Raw genomic sequence first — 27,963 nt, 5'->3', positions numbered from 1 at the left:
TCCTGAGGGGCACTTGTGTTGAGGGTCAGAGGGGCAGAGGTGAGGGAGCCCATCCTTACCACTAGTAAATAAAGCTAAACTCCGCTTGGCTCCAAACTCAAAAGAAAACTTCCTCCTGCAATTGTCACTTTTTTTTTCCCCTTTCACCACACTAATTAGCCTTAGATAAAGATAAAGATTAGCTTTATTTGTCACATATCTATCAAAACTTACAGTGAAATGTATTGTTTGCATCAAATTAAATCAGCAAAGACTGTGCTGGGAGCAGTCTGCAAGTGTCCCCACGCTTCCAGGGCCAACATAGCATACCCACAACTCACTAACCCTAACCTGTGTATCTTTTTCGAATGTAGGAAGAAACTGGAGCTCCTGGAGAAAACACAGGCAATCACAGTGAAAATATACGGACAGCAGTGGGAGTCGAACCCCGAACTTCCAGCTGCCGCTGTAAAGTGATTGCACTAACCACTACACTACCATACCACCCCAACTACAGTGTTGCTGGGTATGTATTCTTAGTGTACACCATCCGATATATACAAGGAACAATAACAATTTGAAAGTTTGAATTGTCTTCCTGACCAAGAAAATTAAAAGTGAACACATTAATTTTATCATATTTAACAGGCATATTCCAGAAGTTTGGACTTTATTTGAAATCAGAATCTCAAATGTAATTAAACTATTGCATCATCTGCTTTGAATGTTCCATATGACTGTAAGTTTGCTTGAATCATTCTCTGTTGGAGAATTAATGAATCATTTTCTCTGGCGTCTGTTCATTATAATTTTCTACACAAACAACTTATTTGAAACCGAAGGAATCAAACTTGACATCTCCAGCCACAGAGAGGAAGTTGATTGTATCCAGAGACAGCCGGTTGGGGAACTCGATGGTGCAATCATTGGAGAGTGTAATCTCAAAGGTGTCTTCCTTTAAAGTGATGCATAGCTGTGGAAAGAATAAAACAATAGTTTGAGTGAGATGGCCCTATTTCAACTCACAAAATGACTTTTATGGTCAGAGAGAATGAGCTTACATCCTTGCTTGGGTAAATTATCTGTTATGAAACAAAAGAATGACTGCATATACCCAGTAGATTAGTCAGCATCTGTGGAAAGAGGAACGAGATAATCATTTCAGGTTGATGACCAACAGAAATGGAAGAGTGGAAAAAAACACAAATGTGTTTTAAGTTGCAAACAGGGAAGACCGAAGAGAACATGGAACATAGAAATCAAAGTTCAAAGTAAATTTATTAACAAAGTACACATAACAGTATGTCACCATATACACTCCTGAGATTCATTTTGTGAGCATATTCAATGAATGCATAATAGAATAATAACCATAACAGAATCAATGAAAGATTACACCAACTTGGGTGTTCAACCACTGTGTAAAAGACAACAAACTGAACACATAAAAACAGAAAGACAGAAAAATGCTTTATACTTTATAATCGCCAAACAATTGGTACTAGAATGTACAATCATCACAGCGATATTTGATTCTGTGCTCCCCACTCCCTGGATTACAAATATTAAATATTAAAAATAGTAAAAATTAGTAAATATTAAAAATTTTAATTATAAATCATAAATAGAAAATAGAAAAATGTGAAGTAAGGTAGCGCAAAAAAAACCGAGAGGCAGGTCTGGGTATTTGGAGGGTACGGCCCCGATCCGGATCAGGATCCGTTCAGCAGTCTTATCACTATTGGAAAGAAGCTGTTCCCAAATCTGGCCATACGAGACTTCAAGCTCCTGAACTTTCTCCTGGAGGGAAGGGGGATGAAAAGTATGCTGGGTGGGTGGGTCATGTCCTTGATTATCCTGGCAGCACTGCTCCGACAGCGTGCGGTGTAAAGTGAGTACAAGGACGAAAGATTGGTTTGTGTGATGTGCTGCGCCGTGTTCACGATCTTCTGCAGCTTCTTTCGGTCTGGGACAGGACAACTTCCATACCAGGTTGTGATGCACCCTAGAAGAATGTTTTCTACGGTGCATCTATAAAAATTAGTGAGGGTTTTAGGGGACAGGTCAAATTTCTTTAGTTTTCTCAGGAAGTAAAGGCACTGGTGGGCCTTCTTGGCAGTGAACTCTGCTTGGTTGGACCAAGTCAGATCATTTGTGATATTAACCCCAAGAAACTTAAAGCTTTTGACCTGTTCCACTTGCGGAATAAATAAATAAGCAATAAATATCAAGAACATGAGATGAAGAGTCCTTGTAAGTGAGTCCATAGGTTGTGGGAACAGTTCAATGATGGGGCAAGTGAAGTTGAGTGAAATTTTCACCCTTGGTTCAAGAACTTGATGGTTGAGGGCTGATAATTGTTCCAGAACTTGGTGGTGTGAGTCCTAAAGCTACTGCATCTTCTTCCTCATGGCAGCAGTGAAAAGGGAGCATGTCCCCGTAGCTGGGGGGGGGGGGGGGGGTCCCTGATGATGGTTGCTGCTTTCCTGCGACAATGCTTCATGTAGATGTGCTTAATGGTGGGAAGGACTTTACCCGTGATGGACTGGACATAGAACATAGAACAATACAGTGCCTTCAGCCCACATTGTTGTACTGATTGACTCCACAATCAAGATAACCACTCCGTCCTATACCGCCCACAACCTTCCATTTCTCATACACCCATGTGCTTATTTAAGCATCTCTTAAATGCTCCTGTAGAGTCAGCCTCTATATTAAACCTGGCAATGTGTTCCAGTGTAAAGCACTATGTGTAAAATGCCAACTTTTGACATCACCCCCGAACTTTCCTCCAGCCACTTTAAATAGTATCCTCTAGTATTACTGCCCTCGGGGTGATGTCCAGTCTTATCTATTCCTCTCATAATCTTATATACCTCTATCGAATCACCTCTCATCCTCCATCGCTCCAAAGAGGAAAGCCCTAGCTCTCTCAACTTTTCCCCGGATGTTTTCTGAACGCACAGCACATCGAACCTTGAAGTGGATGGGTGGGGTACAGCAGCAGAAGGCCATGAACATACACTCAATAGCGACTTTATAAAATGCCCACTAAGTGTAGATTACCGGAAATTGGCAGTAAACGTAAATGTTAGAATGATTGGGGAGGGTGCAAAGAAGATTTACAAGGATGTTACCATGACAGGAAGGTTTCGATTATGAGGGGAGGCTAGATAGACTAGGATTAAGTATTAGAGGTTGAGGGGTGATCTTATAGTGATTTACAAAATCATGAAGGGCAGAGATAAGAGGAGTCCAGAGCTATGATTTAAAGTGAGAGAGGAAAAAATTTAAATGGCCCCATGAGGCAATTTATTCACACAGAGAATGGTGGGTATATGGAACGAGCTGCCAGAGGAAGTGGTAGAGATGTGCACATTTAAAAGGCAGTTACATTTAAAAGGTTTAGAAAGATATAGGCCAAATTCAGAAAAAAATGGGGCAGATGGAATTTAATGCAGACTAGTATGAGGTGCTTTGGAAGGACAAACCAAGATAGGTCTTACACAGTGAAGGTAGGCCACTGAGGAGTGTGGCCTGGGACAAAGGGATCTGGGAATACTGATCTGTGATTCCTTGAAGGTGGAATCACAGCTATATAGGGTCACAGAGCTTTTAGCACATTGGCCTTTATAGAGAGTATTGAGTACAGAAGATGAGATGTTATGCTGAAGTTATGAAAGATGGTGGTGAGGCCGAATTTGGAATATTGTGACAGTTCTGATCATCAACCTGCAGGAAAGATATCAATATGATTGGAAGAGTGTGGATAAAATTTACAAGGATGTTGCTGCAACTTGTGGACTTGAGTTATTGGGAAAAGTGGAATAGGTTAGGTCTTTATTCCCTGGAGTATAGGAGAATTTGTTACAGAGGTATACAAAATTATGACAGATATAGATAGGGTAAATGCAAGTAGGCTCTTTCTGTTAGAGTGAGTTTTTGGGTAGATGATTCATTTACATTTAAAAGACTTTGGCCACCAGACTTCTATCTGGCAAAGTACTGTGGATTGAGTCGACAACAATGCGCTTCCTAAAAAGGTGTGAATACCAGATACTCCTGGCGTGTAGTTTGACCAGATGCTGTAGTTTCGAAGACAGTATTATCTATACTTTATAAATATAAATTGTCTTCTATGTTAGCACGTAAAATGCCAAATAAATGTATTGTGGATTTAATTGTATTCCTAAAGGCTGTGGATACCAACCCAGACATGTTGGCGTCGGAAGGAAAGGATGAAGTCAGGAGGTGTGATGTTCGTAGGTAGCTTCAAAAGGAAGCATTGTCTATAACTTTTTAAGGAGCGATTGCCTTTGTGTTTAGCATATAAATATCGAGCCCACATTGGGCTAGCAGACCTTTCTACCGAAAGCGTCTCCATCCGTATGATGCCTGCTGTACCTTGTTGTGTCGAATAAAGAAGCTGCTTTGTATCTACCAGTGACTGTCTCTCTGGTGATTTCATCCATGCTACAACATTTGGTGTCAGGAGTGGGATACTTCATGACCCGTCGTGTGGCCAGCGTTCCCAGCAGTCTAAGTTGGTGCAACACACATCAAAGTTGCTGATGAACACAGCAGGCCAGGCAGCATCTCTAGGAAGAGGTGCAGTCGACGTTTCAGGCCGAGACCCTTCGTCAGTCTAAGTTGGTGAGTATTTTTCTAAAATACACTCACACTTGGATCTGTTTGGTCAGTGGTGCACGGGACACGAGGTATCACGAACATGGAGAGCTGGACTGGTGGATATAAAAGTAGTGTGCGCGTGTGCATGTGTGTTTATGTATGTGAGGAATCTTTGCATGTTAACTTGGTTAACTTGATGAGACTTGGACCACCAGTTGTGAAAGGTGGTAACCAACGGTACGGTTCGAAACGCCAGAGTAGGGGCGTGTATACTCGTTCGGGGAGCTGCATTTTAGTGTATGCGTTTGCAAGTGTGATGCAAAGGAATACAGCAGGCATCATGAGTTCGGGTACTCAAAAGTGGCAGATTGTGGAATACATACTCTGCAGTTTTAAGTATGTACTGTTTAACTGCTACCCATCTATGATATTTTGCGTAACCTCGGAGAGGTTTTACCCAGATAGATCTACCAGAATGGCACCTGTTGAGGTCAGGCAACATCAAGTTCAGAACCCTGATGATCCGAGCCAACCCTTGACCTTGATTACGACTATTCATAAGCCCTTCAACCCCGGGGAGAAACAGAGCATCTTGTCTGAGTTGCCCTCACTTAAAGTCGCCTGTGGGAATTCAGAATTCTGGCGCAAGCTTGAGGAAATAGTTGAAATTCACCAGATGCACCCTAAAGATATACACGTGTTAGTGAAAGCCAAGTGCCCAAGGAATATAAGACCATAAGACAAAGGAGCAGAAGTCGGCCATTCGGCCCATAGAGTCTGCTCCGCCATTTTATCATGAGCTGATCCATTCTCCCACTTAGTCCCACCCCCCCTCGCCTTTTCACCATAACCTTTGATGCCCTGGCTACTCAGATATCTATCAATCTCTGCCTTATGTAGGACAGGATGGCCCAGGGAGTGCGGGATGGTACATGGGCAACTACCGGGAGCACCAGTAATGAAGAAAGATATCGCTCTTTTAAAGGGGAAGTGAGGCAGTGGCTGGGGGGAGGCGAGAGTGGTTGGGGAATGATAATGACAGTGACCCAAAGGGCTGACGAGACAGCCATGGATCATGCAGAACGTAAATACCGAGCATATGAGGAGTATTCAGGGTTGGATAATCCAGGTAAGGACGACCCAGTCTTCCTAAAAATGCTGAAGGAAGGTCTGAGCTCAGCCCACCAGGAAGGTTTAGAATTAGGCATAATGGTGGGCTCCAACTACTGTGAGATGGTTTCATGGGCCAGTGAGACAGACCAAAGAAAAGGCAAGAGAAATCGTAAAATGGGTACAGGTTTCCCCCGCCATCCGAAGGTGGACCGTTCCTATGAAATGGTTCGTAAGCCGAAATGTCGTAAAGCGAAGGAGCAATTACCATTTATTTATATGGGAAAATTTTGTGAGTGTTTGCAGACCCAAAAATTACCAACCAAATCATGCCAAATGACACATAAAACCTAAAATAACAGTAACATATAGTAAAAGCAAGAATAATATGATAAATACACAGCCTATATAAAGTAGAAATACTTTTCCACAATCATTGCCGGCACTGTTCGCCGAAGTGAAAATCTCACGCAAGCGCTATTGGCAGAAACACTCTTTCCAGTAACTTTTAAACTATGAAGCTGCCAAATCATACCAAGTAACGCATAAAAATACACAGTCTATATAAAGTAGAAATAATGTGTGCACAGTGTAGTATCACTTACCGGAATTGGGAAGACAGCGCAGAGCACACTGATGATGGTGTGTTAGACTGAGTCATCGCAGGCTGGGGTGGTGCAGTGGCCCCCACCCTCCAGGCCGCCGACCGATACATTGCCGCGAAGCACGCAGGGGTCCAGCGGTAGCTGGAAGGCACACAGCACACCTTTAAGAAAAAAGCCGAAATAAACATGATAATTAATTAGGTGCCGCCCGACACATAATTGTCGGCCCAGATCAGTAGCCGATTGCCGATTGCATCGCCTCTCATCTGGGCCGACATTTACGTGTCGGGTGGCACTTAATTAATTAGCATGTTTATTTCGGCTTTTTTCTTAAAGATGTTCTGTTTGCCTCCCGGCTACCGCTGCATTCTCCGCGAATCGGTATCTGTCCGTGGCCCGGGGGTTGGGGTGGTGGGACACTGGGGTGTCATCTCATCGTCGTCTGTTTCCATTAGAGCAGGCGGCTCATCTTCTCCTATGACTGCCTGCCTCGATGTCGAAGGTTGAGGTTCGTCGTCTGCTGTGGCTGAGATGGAAGGCTTGCTTGACTGCTGAGCCTCGCGCATTTTTCTATCATACAGTTCTTTGTAAGCACTCAAACCATCTTGCAAATATCCCCTAAACCTACGTACCCTTTCAAAATTAAAGTCGTACTTTATCATTGCAGCGAAGATCTCACGCAGTAGCTTCACATTGATTTCGCTACTGCATTCGGTTTCGATTGTTATCCTTTCCTCTTCCAATTACATCAGCTCTTCATCTACCAGTTCTTGGTCATGGGATGCCAAAACCTCTTCAACATCATCTTTGTCAGTTTCCACAAGCCAAACTAACATTGTCCTTACTTCGTTCACCACGATCAAAACACTTAATTATGTCTAGTTTTACGCTAAGTGTAACACCCTTACAAGCTCTTTCAGGCTTTTCCAATACCTCAGAGCTCATCTTGCAAATGGCTGCTCACAGGTACATGTTAGAGCAATGCCGTTCCAAATCCAGGGGGAGAGCGGCTGCTCGGGGCGCGCGCTGATTTTTTATCGCGCGCTGATTTTTTTTGTGACAGTGAAAACACTTTCTGTTAGCGAAAACAGGGTACTAATGTAGGTCTTTCGTAACAGTGAGATTTCAAAAGGTGAACGTTCGAAAAGCGGAGGACACCTGTGTAGTGGATGCAGCTGTTGTGATGTCCCGGAGAGTTTGTTTTGCTTGCCGGCAGCCAGGGCACCTAGCAAAGGACTGCCGGACTAGGTATAAGACAGTGAAGGAGTTGTTATGCTACAGCTGTGGCCTACTGGGACATGGCTGGAGACAGTGTCCAAAAGGGAGGGGGAAAACCCAGGTGAAAGTTATGGCAGACACGCAGTCACTCACCCCATCAGCAACCAGTCTGACTGTCAATCAGATCAAAGAGCTAGTAACGGCACCTCTTAGGGCAGGAAAAGATGTGGCAGCGGGCTCCACTGCCAGCGCTGGTGACAACGGCATTGTTAGGGGGACGGCAATGCAATATGTTAGTGGACTCAGGGGCATCGGTATCGATAACAGACTTACCCTTACCAACAATCGGACAGGCCAGTTATATCAGGGGTGTAGGAGGGAAAACAGTAAAAGCAGAAAGAAGCCAATCGCAGATACTAGAAATCGAGGGAGTGCAGCTTCCAGTGTATTTCTGGGTATGTCCAAATGATGAGGGCACGATCCTTGGAATAGACGTCCCTACGGGAAGCAGGAGCTGTTATAGGTTCGGGAAAGGGAGGAATAATATGGACGAGTCAGGGGCAGCGAACACATGCAACCAACAGAATACACAACCTCACAACACGCTGGAGGAACTCAGCAGGTCAGGCAGCATCCGTGGAAAAGATCGGTCGACGTTTTGGGCCAGAACCCTTCATCAGGACTGTAGAGGGAAGGGGCAGAGGCCCTATAAAGAAGGTGAGGGGAGGGTGGGAAGGAGAAGGCTGGTAGGTTCCAGGTGAAAAACCAGTAAGGGGAAAGATAAAGGGGTGGGGGAGGGGAGGCAGGGGGGTGATAGGCAGGAAAGGTGAAGAAAGAATACGGGAAAACACAATGGGTACACATTCCCAGAAAGGAGATGTGGCTGTAGCAGCAGGTCTGGGTGAGGATGTGGTGGAAGAGTCGGAGACAGGCGGAGATCACAGAGGGGGAGCAGTGAGAGAGGGTCTCACTGAACTGCCGTCGAAGAGAAGATTTAAATTCCTTCAGGTTAGGCATACCTCGAAGAGACTTCGCAGCAGAGTAGCGAATCGTAACCACAAACACAGCAGAGTAGCGAATCGTAACCACAAATGCAGTGGAGTAGCGAATCGTAAACACTACGCAGTGGCCCAACCTGCTGAGTTCCTCCAGCATGTTGTGAATGTTGCTTTGCCCCTTCACTCTACAGTCCTGACAAAGGGTTCCAGCCCGAAACGTTGACTGATCTTTTCCACGGATGCTGCCGACTTGCTGAGTTTCTCCAGCGTGTTGAGAGTGTTGCTTTGAATACACAACCTGCCTAGCATAGTTGCAGCTGCCCCAATCACCAGAGACTGCAGCCCGGATGGGGTCTATGGGTTACCGTGTCAGCAGTTCCCAGCTACACACAAGCAAGATTGTGGTCGAGTAAAGATAGACCCAGTTAAAATAGAGGAGGGTCTGTATAAACCCCCTAAGCAGGACCCTATACAAACTGACACACTGACTGCTGTACAGGGTATATCAAAGGAACAAAAACACCAGGGAATACTCAGAGAGACTGTGGCCACTCCAGAGCATAAAGTTTTCCCAGTTCCTCCTAGGGCAGACGTTACTGCGAATAAGGCAAGAGAGGAACAAGAGGCAATTGAAATTGCAAGTGTGCAGGAGGAAACGACAGAAGCCAGCTTAGTAAAATTATATGAAGAGGTAGAGGCAGAAGAGAAGGAAAAATGGAGGAGAAAAGGAGCAAAGGGGGGATCAGATGGGTGCTGGACACACGGGGAGGAAAGAGTTGCGGTGGCCCCACCCTGTATTAGACAGATACTACTGAAGTTATATCATGGGGTGATGCATCACGGAAGGCAGAGCATGATCACAACCCTCCAGCAGGACTGGTGGTGGCCAGGGATGGGCGGGGATGTTGAGAAATTCTGCCACCGTTGTATCATTTGTGCCCAGCATAACCCTGGTAAGGGCGGAAAGCTACAGCTGGCAAATCAGCCTCGGCCAAGGGGACCCTGGGAAAACATCCAGATAGACTTCACAGGCCCCTGCCAAATGGATCACTTCACTCGGTGGGTAGAGGCTTTCCCAACGAGGGACTGCACCGCCCGCACCGCTGCATGGATCCTAGTTCAGGAAATCCTCCCAAGGTGGGGAACCCCAGTTCAGTTGAATTCAGATCAGAGAGCACATTTCACGGTGAAAGTGATGAAGGAAATGTGCTGACTGCTAGGGATTCGACTGTGGTACCACGTACCCTACCACCACCAGAGTTCAGGGATGGTAGAAAGGATGAACCGAACAATCAAGAATGCGTTAGCCAAAGCTATAGCTGTGACAGGAAAGACATGGGTTAGTCATAGCCATACTTTATTGATCCTGAGGGAAATTGGTTTTCGTCACAGTCACCAACCAAGAATAGAGTATAAATATAGCAATATAAAAACCATAAATATTACCAGGAATCCTGATGAGATTGCGTCAACCCCGAACCGTACGTTGGGTCTCAGCCCCTACGAATTATTGACGGGGCGAACAATGCAACTCCCTCATGGGGTAATTACGGGTTGCGGAGAGCCTGGGGTTTACAGGGATAGAATGACACAATACGTGAAAGATCTTTCTAACCAACCTAAAGTATTAAAGGACCGAGCGAAACAACAACGGCGAATCGCTAATCAGAGAGGGCTAGGGGAAAGAGGATAGTCCTTCCACAGCCCAGCGACCAAGACATGGTGAGTGTGCTGCCAGAAAGGCCGGGGTTTTCCCCCAGGTGGATAGGAGCACAGACTGTACTCTTAACCAATGATACGTGTGTCTGTGTACAGACTCGACGAGGCAGCCAGTGGAAACACTGGACTCAGGTTAAAGCATACAACTCACCCTCTTGTTGCTCCCACAGACAGAGTGGGGGACCAAGTGTACCCAGTAACCATGTAATTACAGAGAACCTAAGAGAGGAACACCAGCCGGCCATGGCAGACCTGATCACAGCTGATGAAAACATATCCGGAGGAAACACAAAGGCAGGAAACACCGAGAACGTGGCAGAAGACACTGAGAACGTGTTGGAAAACCATGAATAGCCTGCTAAAGTGTGATGGTACTCTGTAAAGAAGGCTGGTTGCTGAAGGTAGATGATTAATTTTATAGCATAGTACAGAAAAGTATTGGGAAATAGACGGGGAGGGATTTTTGAGTTAAAGCAGAGACGGCAAGTTCCACCGCTTCGATGGCATTTCAGACTGCACACGGCATCTGGAAGCAGTCACCCCGAGTCTGAGGAGCTGGGCCCTTTTCAGCAGTTGAGCCAGTGATCAACCAGACAGTTCAGAAGAGGGTGCCACCGGGGAGAGGTCCTTGCAGGCATTTACGTAGAGGCCACCCCAACCCCTTCCTGTACATCGATGAGAGAGCCTGTGGGTGCTCCTGGAGGGAGAGTTTCAGCAACCAGAGGACAAAGGGCTGAAGACAAAGGAATGTGATTAAGCTGCAGTCAGCCTGCAGGGAAAGAGCTGACAGACACACGAAAGGAGCTGCATTTCCTAAGGGCTTGGAACAGCCTCTCTGTTTAACATTTGGTAGGTAGTGATAATGCTAGGATAAATATCGAGGCACATAAAATTGGGAGGGGGGGTGGAATTTCGAGACAGGGCATTTTTGCAGCCCTATTTGAGCAGATCCTCCTAGGTTGGCCTTTTCTGATACAAATTTAATTTTTGGCCAGGAGGGCCAAGATGAGGGACTGTTAGAGTGAGTTTTTGGGTAGATGATGCATTTACACTTAAATGACTTTGACCACCAGACTTCTATTTGACTGTGGATTGAGTCGACAACAATGCGCTTCCTAAAAAGGTATGAATACCAGATGCTTCTGGCGTCGTAGTTTGACCAGATGCTATAGTTTCGAAGACAGTATTATCTATACTTTATAAATATTAATTGTCTTCTATGTTAGCACGTAAAATGCCAAATAAATGTATTGTGGATTTAACTTACATTCCTAAAGGCTGTAGATACCAACCCAGACATGTTGGCGTCGGAAGGAAAGGATAAAATTAGGAGGTGTGATGTTTGTAGGTAGCTTCAAAAGGAGGCGTTGTCTATGCATTATCTATAACTTTTTAAGCAGCGATTGCCTTTGTGTTTAGCATATAAATATCAAGCCCACATTGGGCTAGCAGACCTTTCTACCGAAAACGTCTCCGTCCGTATGATGCCTGCTGTACCTTGTTGTGTCGAATAAGCTGCTTTGTATCTACCAGTGACTGTCTCTCCAGTGATTTCATCCATGCCACAACATTTCCACTGAGGCCGGGTAAAATTGGAACTACAGGTCACAGATAAGGGTGAAAGGTGAAATATTCAAGGGGGAACTTCGTTCGGAGGGTGAAGAAGTGTGGAACGAGCTGCCAGCAGAAGTGGTGATGCAGGTTCAATTGCAAGAGAAGTTTGGATAAGTACATGGATGGAAGGGGTATGGAAGGCTCTGGTCTAGGTTCAAAGTTCAAAGTAAATTTATTATCAAAGTTCATTTACGTCACCATATACAACCCTGAGATTCATTTTCTTGCAGGCGTACTCCATAAATCTGTAATAAGATCATTGAAAGACAGCCCAACTAGGGTATCCAAACAGTGTGCAGAGGGCAACAACCTGTGCAAGTACAAAAGAAGAAATAATAATAAGATGGAGAAGATGAGATGAAGATGAAGGTGTGGGTTGATGGACTAAATGGCCTGTTCCTGTGCTCTCACACTCTATGACTATGTCTCTAGTTCAGTCAGGAATTTGTCTGATACTGAAGACCTAATTCTGCGCTGTATGACTCTATGAACCTACAAGTCTACTAGTACAATAGTATGGATGGAGAGGCAAAGTCACGGTTAGTGTTTTGGACTGATGACCTCACATTAGTCATCTGTCAGATTGATTGATTTTAAATACAACATGGATCAGTGGTTAAGTTTCTGGGCTGTTAACCAGAGACCTGGGTTATTGATCTGTGAACATGAGGTGAAATTCACCATAGTTGCTGGGAGAATTAAATTAGTTCTGTTTTATGAGCCTGATTGAATTTTTTGAGGTTGTGACTAAACACATTGATGAAGATAGAGCAGTAGATGTAGTGTATATGGATTTCAGATATGATAAGGTACCCCATGCAAGGCTTATTGAGAAAGTAAGGAGGCATGGGATTCAAGGGGACATTGCTTTGTGGATCCAGAACTGGCTTACCCACAGAAGGCAAAGAGTGGTTGTAGACGGGTCATGTTCTGCATGGAGGTCGGTCACCAGTGGTGCGCCTGAGGGATCTGTTCTGGGACCCCTACTCTTTGTGATTTTTATAAATGACCTGGATGAGGAAGTGGAGGGATGGGTTAATAAATTTGCTGATGACACAGAGGTTGGGGGTGTTGTAGACAGTGTGCAGGGCTGACAGAGGTTACAGCGGGGCATTGATTGGATGCAAAACTGGGCTGAGAAGTGGCAGATGGAGTTCAACCCAGATAAGTGTGAGGTGGTTCATTTTGGTAGGTCAAATGTGATGGCAGAATATAGTATTAATGGTAAGACTCCTGGCAGTGTGGAGGATCAGAGGGATCTTGGGGTCCAAGTCCATAGGACACTCTGGATTGGGGAGCATGCCTTATGAGAATAGGTTGACTGAACTCAGTCTTTTCTCCTTGAAGTGACGGAGGATGACAGGTGACCTGATAGAGGTGTACAAGATGATGAGAGGCATTGATCGTGTGAATGGTCAGTGGCTTTTTCCCAGGGCTGAGACAGCTAGCACGAGAGGGCGCAGTTTTAAGGTGCTTGGAAGTAGGTACAGTGGAGATGTCAGGGGTTTTTTATGCAGAGAGTGGTGAGTGTGTGGAATGGGCTGCCAGTGACAGTGGTGGAGGCAGATACGATAGGATCTTTTTAGAGACTCCTGGACAGGTACATGGGGCTTAGAAAAATAGAGGGCTATGGGTAACCCTAGTTAATTTCTAAGGTAAGGACATGTTTGGTACAGCATTGAGGGCCAAAGGGCCTGTATTATGCTGTCGGTTTTCTATGCTCTAATTAAGCTTTGTGGGGAAGGTGGGGTCATAAAGTCTTATCTGGTTCACCAGATGTCCTCCAGGGGAGGAGGTCTGTCCTCCTAACCTAATCTGGCCTGTGCATGACTCCAGACCATCCATGGAGTGGAACATAGAACATTCAACACTACAGCACAGCTCAGACCCTTTGGAGCACAACATTGAGCCAACCTTAACACTTAATCTAAGGTCAACCTAACCCTTCCCTCCAACATAACCATCCATTTTTTCTATCATTCATGTGCCTATCTCAGTGTTCTTAAATGACCCTAACATATCTGCCTCCACCATTATCCCTGGCACCCATCATACTCTGTGTTAAAAAAAACTTACCCCTGATATCCCCCTATACTTTCTAAAACTCACCTTAAAATTATCCGCCTCAAATTAGTCATTTCCACCCTGGGAAAGTTTCTGGTTGTCCACCTGATCTATGCCTCTCATCATCTTGCATACCTCTGTCAAGCCACCCATCATCCTCCTTCATTCCAAAGAGCAAAGCCCTCGCTCCCTCAACACTTCCTCATAAGACACGCTTTCTAGTTTACTCATGTCTGAAGTAAGTCAGCCATGATTGAATAGTAGAGCAGACTCAATGGGCCAAATGACCTAATTATGTTCCTATGTCCCATGATCTTATGGTCCAATCCAGGCAGCATCCCGGTAAGTCTCTCCAATACTCTATCTAAAGCTTCCATATCCTTCCTGTGAGGAGGTGGCCAGAACTGGTGGACTCTTAACAGATCTGCAAACTAACCCCAGCAAACCATTCTCTTCAATTACACGTGGAACTAGAGTGACATGCAGTCTAGAATGGCTCAACACAGCACATTCCCTTCCTTGAAGAAATTCTTAGTTGCAAGTTTAATAGTCACGAGAGTTTATTTATTTTAATTAATGAACTGAAAAATTCCCCAGTAGGCATGCTGGCATTTGAACTTACTTCTCCAGGTCGTTAAACCAGACTTTGGTTATAATGAGGCACCCCTCTCTGCTGCCAGACTCTGTTATCCCACCCTCGTTGCTGCAGGAGAGCTGAGATCAGAGAAAGAGCCAGCAAACCTGGTCTACAGAGAGACAATGTGCCTCCAGGCAAAACATGAACAACTAGGTGCCACAGTAGTGTAGCGGTTACAGCTCAGAGTTCCGAGTTCAATTCCGGCACCCTCCTGTAAGGAGTCTCTAAATGTCCTCCCCAAGGAGCGCATGGGTTTTTCTGGGGTACTCCGCTTTCCTCCCATAGTCCAAAGACAAACCAGGTAGGTTAATTGGTCATCATTAGGCTAGGGTTACTCAGGTTTGTCGGGGGCTGCTGGGATGGCCTAGCTGGGATGGTCCTACTCCACACTATCACTAAATAAATAACTTGACATTTTCTGATCAGCCCTCACAAAATATTTATCAACGAGCTGCCAGGGATGGTGGTAGAGGCAGCTACATCAGGGGCATTTATGAGACTCTTGGGTAAGCACGGGAGGAAAGAAAAATGGAGGGCTGTGTAGTGCAAGCGCCTGAGTTGAGTGTGATGTTCTCCGAAGGAGTTGTCTATTACTCCCTTAATGGAGAACACCTGTATGACTTTGTTTAACGTGGGGAGGCTGATGCACGGGCGAGGGCCGGGCCAGTTCAGCTCGCTGCTCCACTCTACGCTGAACTAAGGGTCCATGGACAGACTCTCTCTGTGGACTTCAACTCAGAACACTATTTGCTTACGTTTATTGTTTGCATGATTTGTTTTTTTTCTCTCTGCACATTGGGTGCTTGACAATCATTTTTATACGGGTTCCTTTGCATTTCTATGTTTTGTGCTTGCCTTTTAAGAGACAAATCTCAAGGTTGTATAATGTACACATACTTTGATAATGTACTTTGAACTTTGGTAGCCGTGAGAGATTATGGTCAGGGTTCGGTGGCATCGAACAAATGTTCCCTCTAAATTTTTTACAGTTGTGCAGACTAACCATTGCTTTGAGCAGGAAATTTTTACATGGCCTGTGGCACCTTAATAAGACATAATATAAAAGAAAACTCCAGCTGTGCAGCAACAAAGGCTCTGTGCACAGGGGCATTCCAGTTACACCAGGGCTGCGCATCCACACAGCTTAGAGGGAACAGTGCATGGAATGCAAGGTGACTGAGAAACCTTCACTGCTGCAGCCTTCCTCCGCCTGTATCGGCATTGTTTTACATCATCCTCTTCCAGCAGATCTACCGTTGAGGTTTTGGTTGGATCACTCGTTGTCTGGAACCTCCCTCTTGACCTTACTGCCACGGGTGATCCTGCCAGGAGCCAGGCACCAGATGGGTAAACTCCAAACAAAACACTTCCAGAATCTCAGGAACTCGCAAGCCTCTCCACCACGACAAGGTGATGATCTTCAGAGAAGGGAGGGTTACGTTGGAGGGAAGAATCAGACTGATCTTGGAGTAGCTTTGATGGGCATCATGGTAACGTAGCAGATAGTGCGACACTGTTACTGCTTGGGGTGTCGGAGTTCAGAGTTCGATCCTAGTGTCCTCTGTAAGGCGTTTATACACCCTCCCTGTGGAATGCATGGGTTTCCTCCCACAGTCTAAAGAGATACTGGTTAGTAGGTCAATTGGTTATTGTAGAATCTCCCATGATTAGGCTGGGATTAAGTTGTGGGTTGCAGGCTATGCAATTCGAAACCTGTTCTGTGCTGTTTCTCTAAATAAATAAATAACATAGAGAGCTGAACGGCCTGTAATGTGCTATACTGCTCTGTGTTTGTACGTATCCATGGCATTTTGCTGATAAAAGAACCACACTCCTATTGGGTGAAAATGAAGCCGCGTCAGCCATGGATTGGATGTGTTGTTATTCATACAGACTCTATAAGTAGACTTTGAAGATTCTTTGCTGCACTCTGCAGTCTGCCTTTCTAGTGTACTGTTGAAATAGTCTCTGTAGTTGTTCCTTGCCTTGCATTAAGTAAGCTCTATTGACTACTCTTTAGGAAGAATATACTAGCTTTGGAGGCAGTGCAGAGGAGGTTCACCAGGTTGATTCCAGAGATGAGAAGGTTAGACTATGAGGAGAAATTGAGTCGCCATGGACTGTACTCGATTCAATTCAGAAGGATGAGAGAAGATCTTAAAGAAACATATAAAGTTATGAAAGGGATAGATAAGATAGAGGCAAGAAAGTTATTTCCACTGGTTGGTGAGACTAGAACTAGGGGACATAGCCTTAAGATTCGGGGGAGTAGATTTAGGACGGAGATGAGGAGAAACTGCTTTTCCCAGAGAGGAGTGAATCTGCAGAACTTTCTGCCCAATGAAGCAGTGGAGGCTACCTCAGTAAGTATATTTAAGGCAAGGTTGGATAGATTTTTCCATAGTAGGGGAATTAAAGGTTGTGAGGAAAAGGCAGGTAGGTGCAAATGAGTCCATGGCCAGATCAGCCATGATCTTATTGAATGGCGGAGCAGGCTTGACGGGCCAGATGGCTGATTCCTGCTCCTATTTTTTATGTTCTTATTCTCTGTCTAGACGGTTTGCTACAGGATCCTTAACTGAGTTGATGAGGACAGCATGTTTCATCTTGAGAGATAATCTAGAATTAAGAGTTCTGAATCGGAATCAGGTTTATTATCACTGATGTGTGTCATGAAATTTGTTGTTTTGTGGCAGCCGTGCGAGGCATAAAAATTAGTATGTTACAATAAAAAAAATGCAAAAAAGGAACAGCAAGGTAGTGTTCATGGATTCATGGACGGTTCAGAAATCTGATGGTGGAGGGGAATCAGCTGTTCCTAAAACGTTGAGTGAGGGTCTTCAGGTTCCTGTAGCTCCTCCCTGATGTTGTAATGAGAAGAGACATGCTCCAGATGGTGATGGATGCAGCCTTCTTCAGGCACTTTCTCTTGACGATGTCCTCTACAGTGGGGAAGGTTGTGCCTGTGATGATGCTGGCTGAGCTTACAGTCCTCTGCAGCTTTATTTTGATTCTGTGCATTGGGACCTCCATTCCAGGCAGGGGTGCAACCCCTCCGTGGTACCCCTGCAGAAATTTGTTACAGTCTTTGATGACATACCAAGTCTCCTCAAGCTCCTTTTGATCACTGATAAGAAATTGGGCATTTCCTATTTTCGACATAAAAGGCATTTTTTTTAATGTCGGGGGGGGGGCACTGTGAATCTTTAGAATTCTCTTCCCCAAAGGGCAGTGGAAATTTGCATAATTTAAGGTGAATGAAGATGGATAAGCAAAGGGGGGAAGAGTTATAACAGCTTGATACAAATTCAGACTTGAGATCGTAGTCAGATCAGCCATGATACCATTGATTGGTGGGACAGCATTGAGGGGCCGAGTGGACTGGTCCTGCTGCTGTACCGAATTCGTACATTCTCTGACTTTATGTGTTCACCAGTACAGGTGCACCTCAGGGCTGTGTACTTGGCCCCCTGCTCTGTTCCCTGTATACACACGACACAGCTCCAATGCCATATACAAATTCGCCCATTACACCACTGTAGTTAGACAAATCACAGGTGGTGATGAGTCAGCATTCAGGAGTGAGATAGGACGTCTGGTTGAGTGGTGCCACAACAACAGCCTCTCGCTGAATGTCAGTAAAGCTAAAGTCTTGACAGTTCAGGAGGAGGAAGGAGGGTGAAAGTGCACCAGACTACACTGGCAGATTGGCAAGAGAGAGAGTCAGTAGCTTTAAAATACTCCTGCGCTAATCCTGGGCCCAGCACATGGGAAGTTTTTTACTTTCTCAGAAGGTTGAGGAGGTTCAGCTTGTCAATGAAACATTTTATCAAACTTCTGCGGATGTACTGTTGAAGTGTCCTGACTGGTTGCGTCGTGCTCTGGTGTGACAATTCAAATGTGCAGGAATGTAAGGAGCTGCAGAGAGTGCAGGACTTAACCCAATACATCCCTCCCTACCATCGGCAGTATCTACAGAAGGCAAGGCAACATCCATCATCAAAGATCCTCACCATACAGGTCATGCCATCTTCTCACCACTACCATCAGGCAGAAGGTACAGAAGCCTGAAGTTCCAAACCACCAGGTTCAGGAATTGCTACTTTCCTTCAACCATTTGATTCTTGAATCAACCAGCAAAAACCTAATCTCTGCCTCAGTATAGCAACACTGTGATCACTTTGCACGACAATGGACTTTGTTTTTTATTGTGTTTTATGTATAATAGTGCATAATTTATGATGAACTAATATTTATTTGCGAGTGTTGTGCTAAGTGCCTGTGATGTGCTGCAAGTAAGTTTTGCATTGAACCATTGAGCACGTCGACATGAAACGCTTTTGCAGGAAAGCAACAACCATCATCAGGGACCCCAGCACCCAGGCTGTGCTCTCTTCTCAGGCTGCCATCAGAAAGAAGGTACAGGAGCTTCAGCACTCACACCACCAGGTTCAGGTACAGTTTGTTCTTCAATCATCAGGCTCTTGAACCAGGGGGTATAACTTCACTTGACCCATCACTGAACAGTTCTCAAACCTATGCACTCATTTTCAAGGGCTCTTCATCTTATGTTCCTGATATTTATTGCTTATTTATTGTTTTATTTTTCTTTTTGTATTTGCACAATTTGTTGTCTTCTATTATGGTTATTGGATTTACTGAATATGCCCGCAAGAAAACAAATCTCGGGATTGTATATGGTGACATATATGTAATAAATTTGCCATGAATTTTGACTTGGTGATATGACAATAAACTTGCCTTTCAGTTTGACTTTGCAACAGGAAATTCAGTGTCAAGTTGTAATCTTCCCCTTTCTGAGAGCAGTACGCCTGACTCATCACTTACTTTGAACTTTTCCCCCTTGGCGAAGGGGAAGTTTGATTCCCTCTGCTCAGAATCCCAGCAGTTGTCACACTTCGAGTTGCAGACGATCACAGCCCCGTCATTAGCATCGTCAAAGCGGGGGTTGAAGTGCAGAGCAATGTTTTCCCAGTTGCTCCCAAGGTTCAATGAGAACCTGTGGATGGAGAGAAGCAGCAGAGTCAAGCAGAGAGTTAGGAGTTAATCAAAGTGGTCATACACGTTGGTGATCAGTGGAATACAGATCAGTACAGACCTTTCAGCCCATGATGTTGTGCCAAACCCTCAACCTGCTCCAAGATCAATCTTGCTGTGTAAAAAAATTAAAATAAAATGCCTATATATATATATATCTATACATCTATAGAGTGAAGACAGAGCAGGCAGGGAAGGTCTTTGAAGATAATAACTTCCCTTTGCACAGCAGAGCAGCCAGAGCCATTTTGGTTACTGGGGAGGAAATAAGAATGTAATGGAAGAGTAAGCAATGTACAGTAACTAAGGAACAATTACTTCACAAGCTTCAAAGTATTAGCTTGTAGTTTCTATTGACACCTCTATTGTGAATGGCCACTATTTTGCAAATAAAGAATTCAACTGTACATGGTTTACCGAAGTTTACCAAATGGTCAATATCTATAACTGCTAGTTAATTCTATATAAAGATGGCATTCCTGTGTTCAGACTTCAGAACAGTGAGCGTGACAGGAGCCTTGCTGTTCACCTTGTGCACAATTAAAATAAAGTGTAGTTGACGAATGAGTGCGAGTTTTCAGTCGAGTTCATTGATGGCAGCACTGCCATGTTAACTCTGTGGGGAGAAAAAGAGGATGAAGGAAGAAGAAAATGTTTATTTCACCTGTTGGCATCATCTAAAACCTTCCCTTTAATCTTCAGAGTGTCTCCGACCTTCATTTTGATGTTGTGGACTTCAAGCTGTTTTTGACATGGGAAAGAAAACATTATTATATAACTATTTCTTTGACTTAATACTTAATGAACTTAATGAACAAAACTCTGACTAATGCCCACATCAGCAGAGGACTTGGACAAATATATTCAGCAGCCATTTTATCACAGACACCTGCACACCCACTCATTAATGCAAATATTTAATCAGCCAATCATGTGGCAGCAACTCAGTGCAAACAAGCATGCAGACAAGGTGAAGAAGTTCAGTTGCTGTTCAGACCAAACATCAGATAGGGGAAGAGATATGACCTAAGTCACTTTGATTGCTTGTGCCAGACGTATCTCAGAGACTGCTAATCTCCTGGGGGAATTTCATGCACAACAGTCCCCAGAGTTTACAGGGAATGGTGTGAAAAACAAAAACCACCCAGAGAGTGGCAGTTCTGTGAGGGAAACCATCTTGTTAATGAGAGAGGTCAGAGGAGAATGGCCAAACTGGTTCAAGTTGACAGGAAGGCGAGAGTAACTCAAAAAACAACACGTTACAACAGTGGTGTGCAGAAGAGCATCTCTGAATGTACAACATATTGAACCTTGAAGTGGATGGGCTATGGTAGCAGAAGACCACACTGCGGTACTAATAAAATGGCCATTGTGCCTATTTCACACTTACACAATCAAAGGGATCTGAGTTAATTGACTTGTGCTGAAGTATTAAAGAGTTGAAGGTGAAATCACATTTCCCAGGTGTGCTAAACAATGATTTAGTTCTGGCTCATTGATGCAGAGATAACAAAGATTAATTTCAATCCAGGAATCTAAATATAAAGCTCATCTTGGAAATGGATGATCTTAGAAACCAAGAAACGAGCTTGATTAGAGGGTTGATGCTATAAGGACTAATGGCCTTGCCTAGAAACACAAACTGTTTATTCCCCTCCATAGATGCTGCCTTACCTGCTGAGTTCCTCCAGCATTTTGTGTGAGTCACTCAAGATTTCCAGCAACTGCAAAGCCTCTCATGTTTATGGACAAGCTGGGATTGTTTTCTCCAGAGTGGCGGAGACTGAGGGAAGCCCTGATAGAAATGTATAAAATAATGAGAAACAGCAGCTATCTTTTCCCCAGGGTTGAGGCATCTGAGGGCTTGCATTTAAGATGAGAGGGGGAAAAGTCCAAAGGAGATGTGCGAGTATAAAGTTTTATTTTTTTCCATATAGACATACAGCTCAACAAGCCTGCTCTGCTCACTTACATCCATGTGACCAACTAACTCATATATCATTGGAATGTGGGAGGAAGCTGGAGAATCCAGGGAATGCCCTCAGTCACAGGGAGAACGTACAAACTCCTCACAGACAGCAGCAGGAATTGAACCCGGGCCACTGACGCTGTAACAGTGGAACACTAACTGATATAGATCGGCTAGGAAGTGCATGTTCCTTAAAGAACAATAATGTAAAACAAAAGAACAATCGTGAAGTTACATGTTTGTATGGATCTTGAATTAATCCAAAGAATAATCTTGCCTGCAGGACTCTGATTGGAACCTCTTGAGCCATTTTTAATTTTTAATTATCTTTCCACCAATGGTTGCACTTTCATTTTCTGATTCAAAGCCGCAAAATGGTTCCCCTATATCTTGGTTTCTCACCATATTATTCCCATTCTTTAACACACCCCTGAGAATCAGTTACTTCCCCCAACCCCAAACCTTTCAATTCTTTGTCTTTTGATCCCCTCATGCAAATATAACGCCCTGGGAAAGGTTTCACTGCTGGTGTAATGGTCTTTCTGTAGAAGCAGTGCTGGGTTATGGTTTGAGAAAATGGGTGCTTCGGAATGTGAGCCGTCCAATGAAGGGAGTATGTTTTGCGTTTTGTGTGCCTGACACCGGTGTGTGAGCTGGGTCTTTTGGATCGGCGGGAATGAAGGTAGAAGACGCTGGAGAGAAGGGATTTGACCCGGAGCAGGGCCATGATCCGACGAAAGCCAGGGAGATGGAAGGAGGATCAGCGAAGGGAAACTGTGGGCTCTAACTTGTACACATTAGACTGTTTCATTAAAATGGGCCCTTTTCTTTTTGCTTTTTCTTTACTAACCCTTTAGTCGAATTAAGAATTATAAAGCTAAATTGTTTAATTGTATGCGGTGTACTGTCTGTTATTCCATAGTACTGATTTGTAACAGGGTAACAAATGACACAGCAGCCACATAAACCGGGGGTTTCAGGTGAGCTCACACCTCAATCTCACACAGCACACATCAAAGTCTGGTGAACGCAGCAGGCCAGGCAGCATCTCTAGGAGGAGGTACAGTCGACGTTTCGGGCTGAGACCCTTCATCAGGACATTTGGTGGGGCCAGAGGTTGTCTTCCCTAGACTTACACAGCCCACAGAACCAGAGTTTCACAAAGTTTCATAACGTTACTGTGAAGCACTCTTGGAATTCTACTACAAAATACGTATTTATCAGAGGAATGTTGATGTCTCTGAGCCTGGACGATGGACTCCTGAAGGATGCTAGGAGGTCTCTTTGAAACCTACTGGACACTGAAAGGCCTTGATAGAATGGACGTGGAGTGGGAGAGTCTAAGACCAGAGGGTACAGCCTTAGAATAGAGGGACGTACCTTTAGCTTCTTTAGCCAGAGGGTGGTGAATATGTGGAAATCATTGCCATAGACAGCTGTGGGCACCAAGTCAGAAATCCTAATGGATCCCTATAAGCTCACCTGTACCTTGGTTTGGGCTCCTTTTGAATTTACCAAGTACACTGGAAAGATTTGTCACATGTACATCGAAGCAGGCAGTGAATATACGAATATGCTGGGGGTAGCCCGCAAGTGTCATCATTCTCCTGGCATTTCTTTAGCTTACTTCGAGATACAGTGCGGAACAGGCCCATTGAGCAGCACCACCCAGCAACTCACCTATTTAACCTGAGACTAATCACGGGACAGTTTACAATGACCAATTCACCTACTGACTGGCACATCTTTGGATTGTGGAAGGAAACCGGATCACCCGGAGGAAACCTATGCAGTCTCTGGGAGAATGTACAAACTCCTTACAGACAGTGGTGAAAATGAAACCCAATCTTAACACTGTAAAGCATTGCGTTAACCATCACGCTACTGGCCACCCACCTACAAAAGCTGCTCAACAATTTTTACTGCTAAAGGCCAAAGTCTACTGTTTATTACAAAGTATTCTATTGTTTTGCTGCCACCCCTTATCACCCAACACCTAAACTTCCAATGTTGGTGATGTGTCAGAGCAAACACACACAGTATCTTGTCCTACCATCACTTTAGATTCTAAAGGGAGTGTTTTGTCAAGTGATATTTACAGACATGATACAAGAATCAAACTGCTGAAGGAACTCTGCAGGTCAGGCAGCATTTGGGCTGGGAAGTGAACAGTGGACGTTCTGTGTTGAGACCCTTCATGTGGAGAAAGCCGGTATAAAGAGGTGATCGGGAGGGGTGGGAAAGAGCTGGCAGGTGTTGACTGTCCATGTCCCTCCATATATGCTGCCTGGCCCACTGAGTACCTTTAGCAGTTTGCTTTTCTCTTCCAGTTTCCAGCATCTGCAGTCACTCATGCCTCCATTAGACATGCATGATGTTGGCTCTCCTAGGCAATACATGAATATAAGGAAAATGGCTCTTTTTTGTGCTCTTTTTTGCACTATTTAAATCTTTTATACTTCTTATAGTGACTTATACCATTTTAATGGATTGGACTGGACTCTGGACATGAGATAAGCCGGATTGTGTTTGTCTGTGTGTGCATTAGCTTTTGATGAGGAACTGTGACATGCTTGTTCTTGCAGAAACATAACTCAAGAACAACATCCCATGCACCATCAGTCTCTAGGCCATGCCACTCAGAGACTTGTGCTAATATTATTTTTGTGCCTGTATGTGCTGTTTAGCATCTTGCTGCCGGAGGAATGCAGGTTCATTTAGCTGGATGGTTGAATGACTATTAAACTTGCACTTGAACAAAACCTAATTCTGATTCTGATTCACAGCACTTTTTTGAGACGTGTACCAGTCAATATTTAGTCTTCAGTCAACTTTGCAAGCCAAATATTTTTCTCATTACTTCCTCATCCATTGTGGCATCTTTGTGTAAATTGGAGGTTGCAATTTCCTGCAGCACAAATAGAACCATAGTTCAGAGCACTCTGTGGTGAAGGAGAATGAGGCAGAATGCTTTTGTACAGTCAACGACAAGGTCATGCCTTAGAGAGTCAGTTCTTGAAACAATCTGCTGTACTTTGCACTGAAGTGAGAGAATTACTATTGGTCCACCCATGGTGGTTGTCTATCTTGTTGGATGATGACAGGAGACCTGTGAGGGAGAGTTTTTAAAGTGGAAAAGATGCTGCACTGGGGCACTTCCACTCTCGTGACCTCAAGAGTCTGGTTCCGGTGGCACAAACAAGAATCACAAACTGGGGCCTTTCCTCCAGCATACTGGGAGGATGAGATCTACAGTGAAGTCCAATGGCAGGGAACGCAGTGCACAGGGTATGACAAGGTGCAGGGAACGCAGTACTGCAACGCACAGGGCATGACAAGGCACGAGAAACACAGTACTGCAATGCGCAGGGCGTGACAAGGCACAGGGAACGCAGTACTGCAATGCGCAAGGCATGACAAGGTGCAGGGAACGCAGTACTGCAACGCACAGGGCATGACAAGGCACAAAGAACACAGTACTGCAATGCGCAGGGCATGACAAGGCACAAAGAACGCAGTACTGCAACGCGCAGGGCATGACAAGGCACAAAGAACGCAGTACTGCAAAGCGCAGGGCATGACAAGGCACAAAGAACGCAGTACTGCAACGCGCAGGGCATGACAAGGCACAAAGAACGCAGTACTGCAACGTGCAGGGCATGACAAGGCAAAAGAACGCAGTACTGCAACGCGCAGAGCATGACAAGGCACAAAGAACGCAGTACTGCAACGCGCAGGGCATGACAAGGCACAAAGAACGCAGTACTGCAATGCGCAAGGCATGACAAGGTGCAGGGAATGCAGTACTGCAACGCGCAGGGCATGACAAGGCACAAAGAACACAGTACTGCAATGCGCAAGGCATGACAAGGCGCAGAAAATGTCATAGTCCTCCTTTGTAACCCCTTATTTTAACCTCTAACTTTGGTTTGAAATAATTCTTTACTCTTTATAATTGTTGAATTTTTTTTTTGTTTATTCATTTAGAGATATGGTATGGACCAAGCCACTCCACCCGGCAACCCACCAATTTAACCCTTGCCTAATCACAGGACAGTTTACAATGACCAATTAACCTATTAATCTTTGGACTGTGGGAGGAAACCAGAGCACCCAGACGAAATCCATGCATTCATGGGGAGGACGTACAAACTCTTTACAAGGACACTGGAATTGTACTCCAACCTCCGACGCCCCAGGCTGTGATACTGTTGCGTCTAACCACTACACCATCATGATGTCCTCATTACATATCACCCCTTGACAAGAGAAAATCTGCAGATGCAGAAAATCCGAGCAACACATCCGAGCAACACACACAAAATGCTAGAGGAACTCAGCAGACCAGGCAGCATCTATGGAAGAGAATACAGTCGCCGTTTCAGGCTGAGGCCCTTCAGCATGTCACGCCCCGATCAGCACACCACAATAAATTCCTAATACATGTAGTTATACATGGTGAAGAAAGCTGACTTTTGTTTGGGATGACATGCAGTACTGGCTCCCCTCCTTCAACACCTTCTCTGTCACTCAGGTAGAGTCCAGTGTACAACTGTTGACCAGTTGCATAAATAATAGGGAGGTAGTAGCAACTTTCATCACTACTTTTAGAAACAATCTATATAGCTGCAGATGCTGGGACTATGGAGAAGTGGGGAGGGATGGTTGAGGGGAGAGCCTCAACTCTGAGAGACGGTAAATGGCCATTGGCTGCAGGGGATGGGCCATGTGGTTGGAAAAGGAGGGGTAAGGGGTAAGAAGGCAGAGGGCTAGTGACCGTGAGTGAGGGAGGCCAAGGAAATGGAGAGACTGAGGGAGGCAGCGGGAAGTAAAGAGTGGTGAAGGGGTGTGTGTGTGTGTGTGTGTGTGTGTGTGAGTGTGTTGGTGTGTGTGTGTCAGTGTGTTGGTGTGTTGGTGTGTGTGTGTGAGTGTGTTGGTGTGTGTGTGTCAGTGTGTTGGTGTGTGTGTGTGTGTGTGTGTCAGTGTGTTGGTGTGTATTGGTGTGTGTGCGTGTGTGTGTCAGTGTGTTGGTGTGTGTGTGTCAGTGTGTTTGTGTGTGTGTGTGTGAGAGAGAGTGTGTTGGTGTGTGTGCGTGCGTCAGAGTGTGTGTGTGTGTCAGTGTGTTGGTGTGTGTTGGTGTGTGTGTGTGTGAGAGAGAGTGTGTTGGTGTGTGTGCATGCGTCAGAGTGTGTGTGTGTGTCAGTGTTGTTGGTGTGTGTGTGTCTGCGTCAGTGTGTTTGTGTGTGTGTGTGTGTGTGTGTGTGTGAGTGTGTTGGTGTGTGTGCGTGCGTGTCTGTGTCAGTGTGTTGGTGTGTGTGTGTGTATGTGTTGTGTGTGGGTGTGGGCACCACAGTAGTGTAGTAATTAGCGAGACTCTATTACAGCTTAGGACATCGGAGTTTAATTGGTCATCGTAAGTTGTCCCGAGATCAGGCTGCGAAAAAATCGGGGGTTGTCAGGTGGTGTGGTTTGAAGTACCAGAAGGGCCAGGGCCTACTCTGCATTGTATCTCAATAAATAAATGTGTGTGTACACTGCAAAGCTTAGTGTCCAGTCATTTTGCCTCTGGCCCAGTCTGTGCGCTGTGTAACAACCAGCCTTCATTAACACAATTCACACACAAGCGTCTTTCACTCCCCACAGCTGCAGTGGCAGCAGGTCAATCTTGATCCTGAGGGACTGTCTGACCGTAATCGTGGCATTCCCACGTCCCCTACTCACCGTCATTGCTGAGTCTCTCCGGGAGCTTGGCGAGGTGAAGACCGTGAAGAAATTATGGTACAAAGGGACGGAAGCAGATAAAAACCAGAAGGTCCTTCCAGCTGTTAATGATTGATCTGCTTTCGTAACGGTTTCAAATCTGCTTTTAATCTGTGACTGCAATTTTAGTCATTTGTTTGCCTTGCAGGGGATTTTACTGATTCTATTGTCTGATTCTGGTTCTATTGTCTGATAACCCCCTGTTGTCCCATAACTCCACCATGATAGCTCAGAATCAGAATCAGCTTTATTATCACTGGCATGCAGTATATGGAGAAATATGTTTTGTAGCTGCAGTACAACGCAAGATATTAAAATATGCAGTATAATAAATTACAAAAAATATAGATGTAATGTATATATTATTTGTATGTGTGTATATATAAATAATGTGTAAATGTGTGTTTGTGAAGGGGAAGAAGCTGTCCCTAAAACGCTGAGAAGTCAGGCTCTTGTACTTCCTCTCTGATGGTAGTAATGAGGAGAGAGCATGTCCTGGGTGATGTTTGAGGCATCGCCTTTTGAAGTTGTCCTCGGTGATGGGGAGGCCAGTGGCTGAGGTTACCACCCTCTGATGCGCCTGTCCCAGACAGTGATGCA

General features: G+C 44.9%; 1 protein-coding gene across 1 annotated transcript; it reads right to left on the bottom strand.

Annotated features, from left to right (window-relative positions):
- Nucleotides 1-166: 166 nt before the first annotated feature.
- Nucleotides 167-27,408, bottom strand: LOC140205478 (galectin-2-like). Its single transcript, XM_072273087.1, has 4 exons — nucleotides 27,325-27,408; nucleotides 20,299-20,375; nucleotides 19,425-19,596; nucleotides 167-952 (listed from the first exon to the last, which is right to left on the bottom strand). Exons 1-4 carry the CDS (start codon nucleotides 27,328-27,330, stop codon nucleotides 806-808), a joined length of 402 nt encoding a protein of 133 aa, XP_072129188.1. The 5' UTR covers nucleotides 27,331-27,408; the 3' UTR covers nucleotides 167-805.
- Between the last annotated feature and the right edge of the window lie 555 nt (nucleotides 27,409-27,963).

The sequence above is a fragment of the Mobula birostris genome, chromosome 11 (genome assembly GCF_030028105.1).
Source record: "Mobula birostris isolate sMobBir1 chromosome 11, sMobBir1.hap1, whole genome shotgun sequence".
Lineage (NCBI taxonomy): Eukaryota > Metazoa > Chordata > Chondrichthyes > Myliobatiformes > Myliobatidae > Mobula > Mobula birostris.
The sequence above is the reverse complement of the archived record's forward strand: the minus strand, read 5'-3'. Positions and strand labels throughout refer to the sequence as shown.

Bases quoted from the DNA above. Each gene is read 5' to 3' on its own strand.
- LOC140205478 (XM_072273087.1), bottom strand. The intron at 19,597-20,298 runs GTGAAATAAACA...CTCCATCCACAG, and splicing joins GTTTTAGATGATGCCAACAG to GTTCTCATTGAACCTTGGGA. The intron at 953-19,424 runs GTAAGTGATGAG...TTCTTTCCACAG, and splicing joins CCAAGGGGGAAAAGTTCAAA to CTATGCATCACTTTAAAGGA.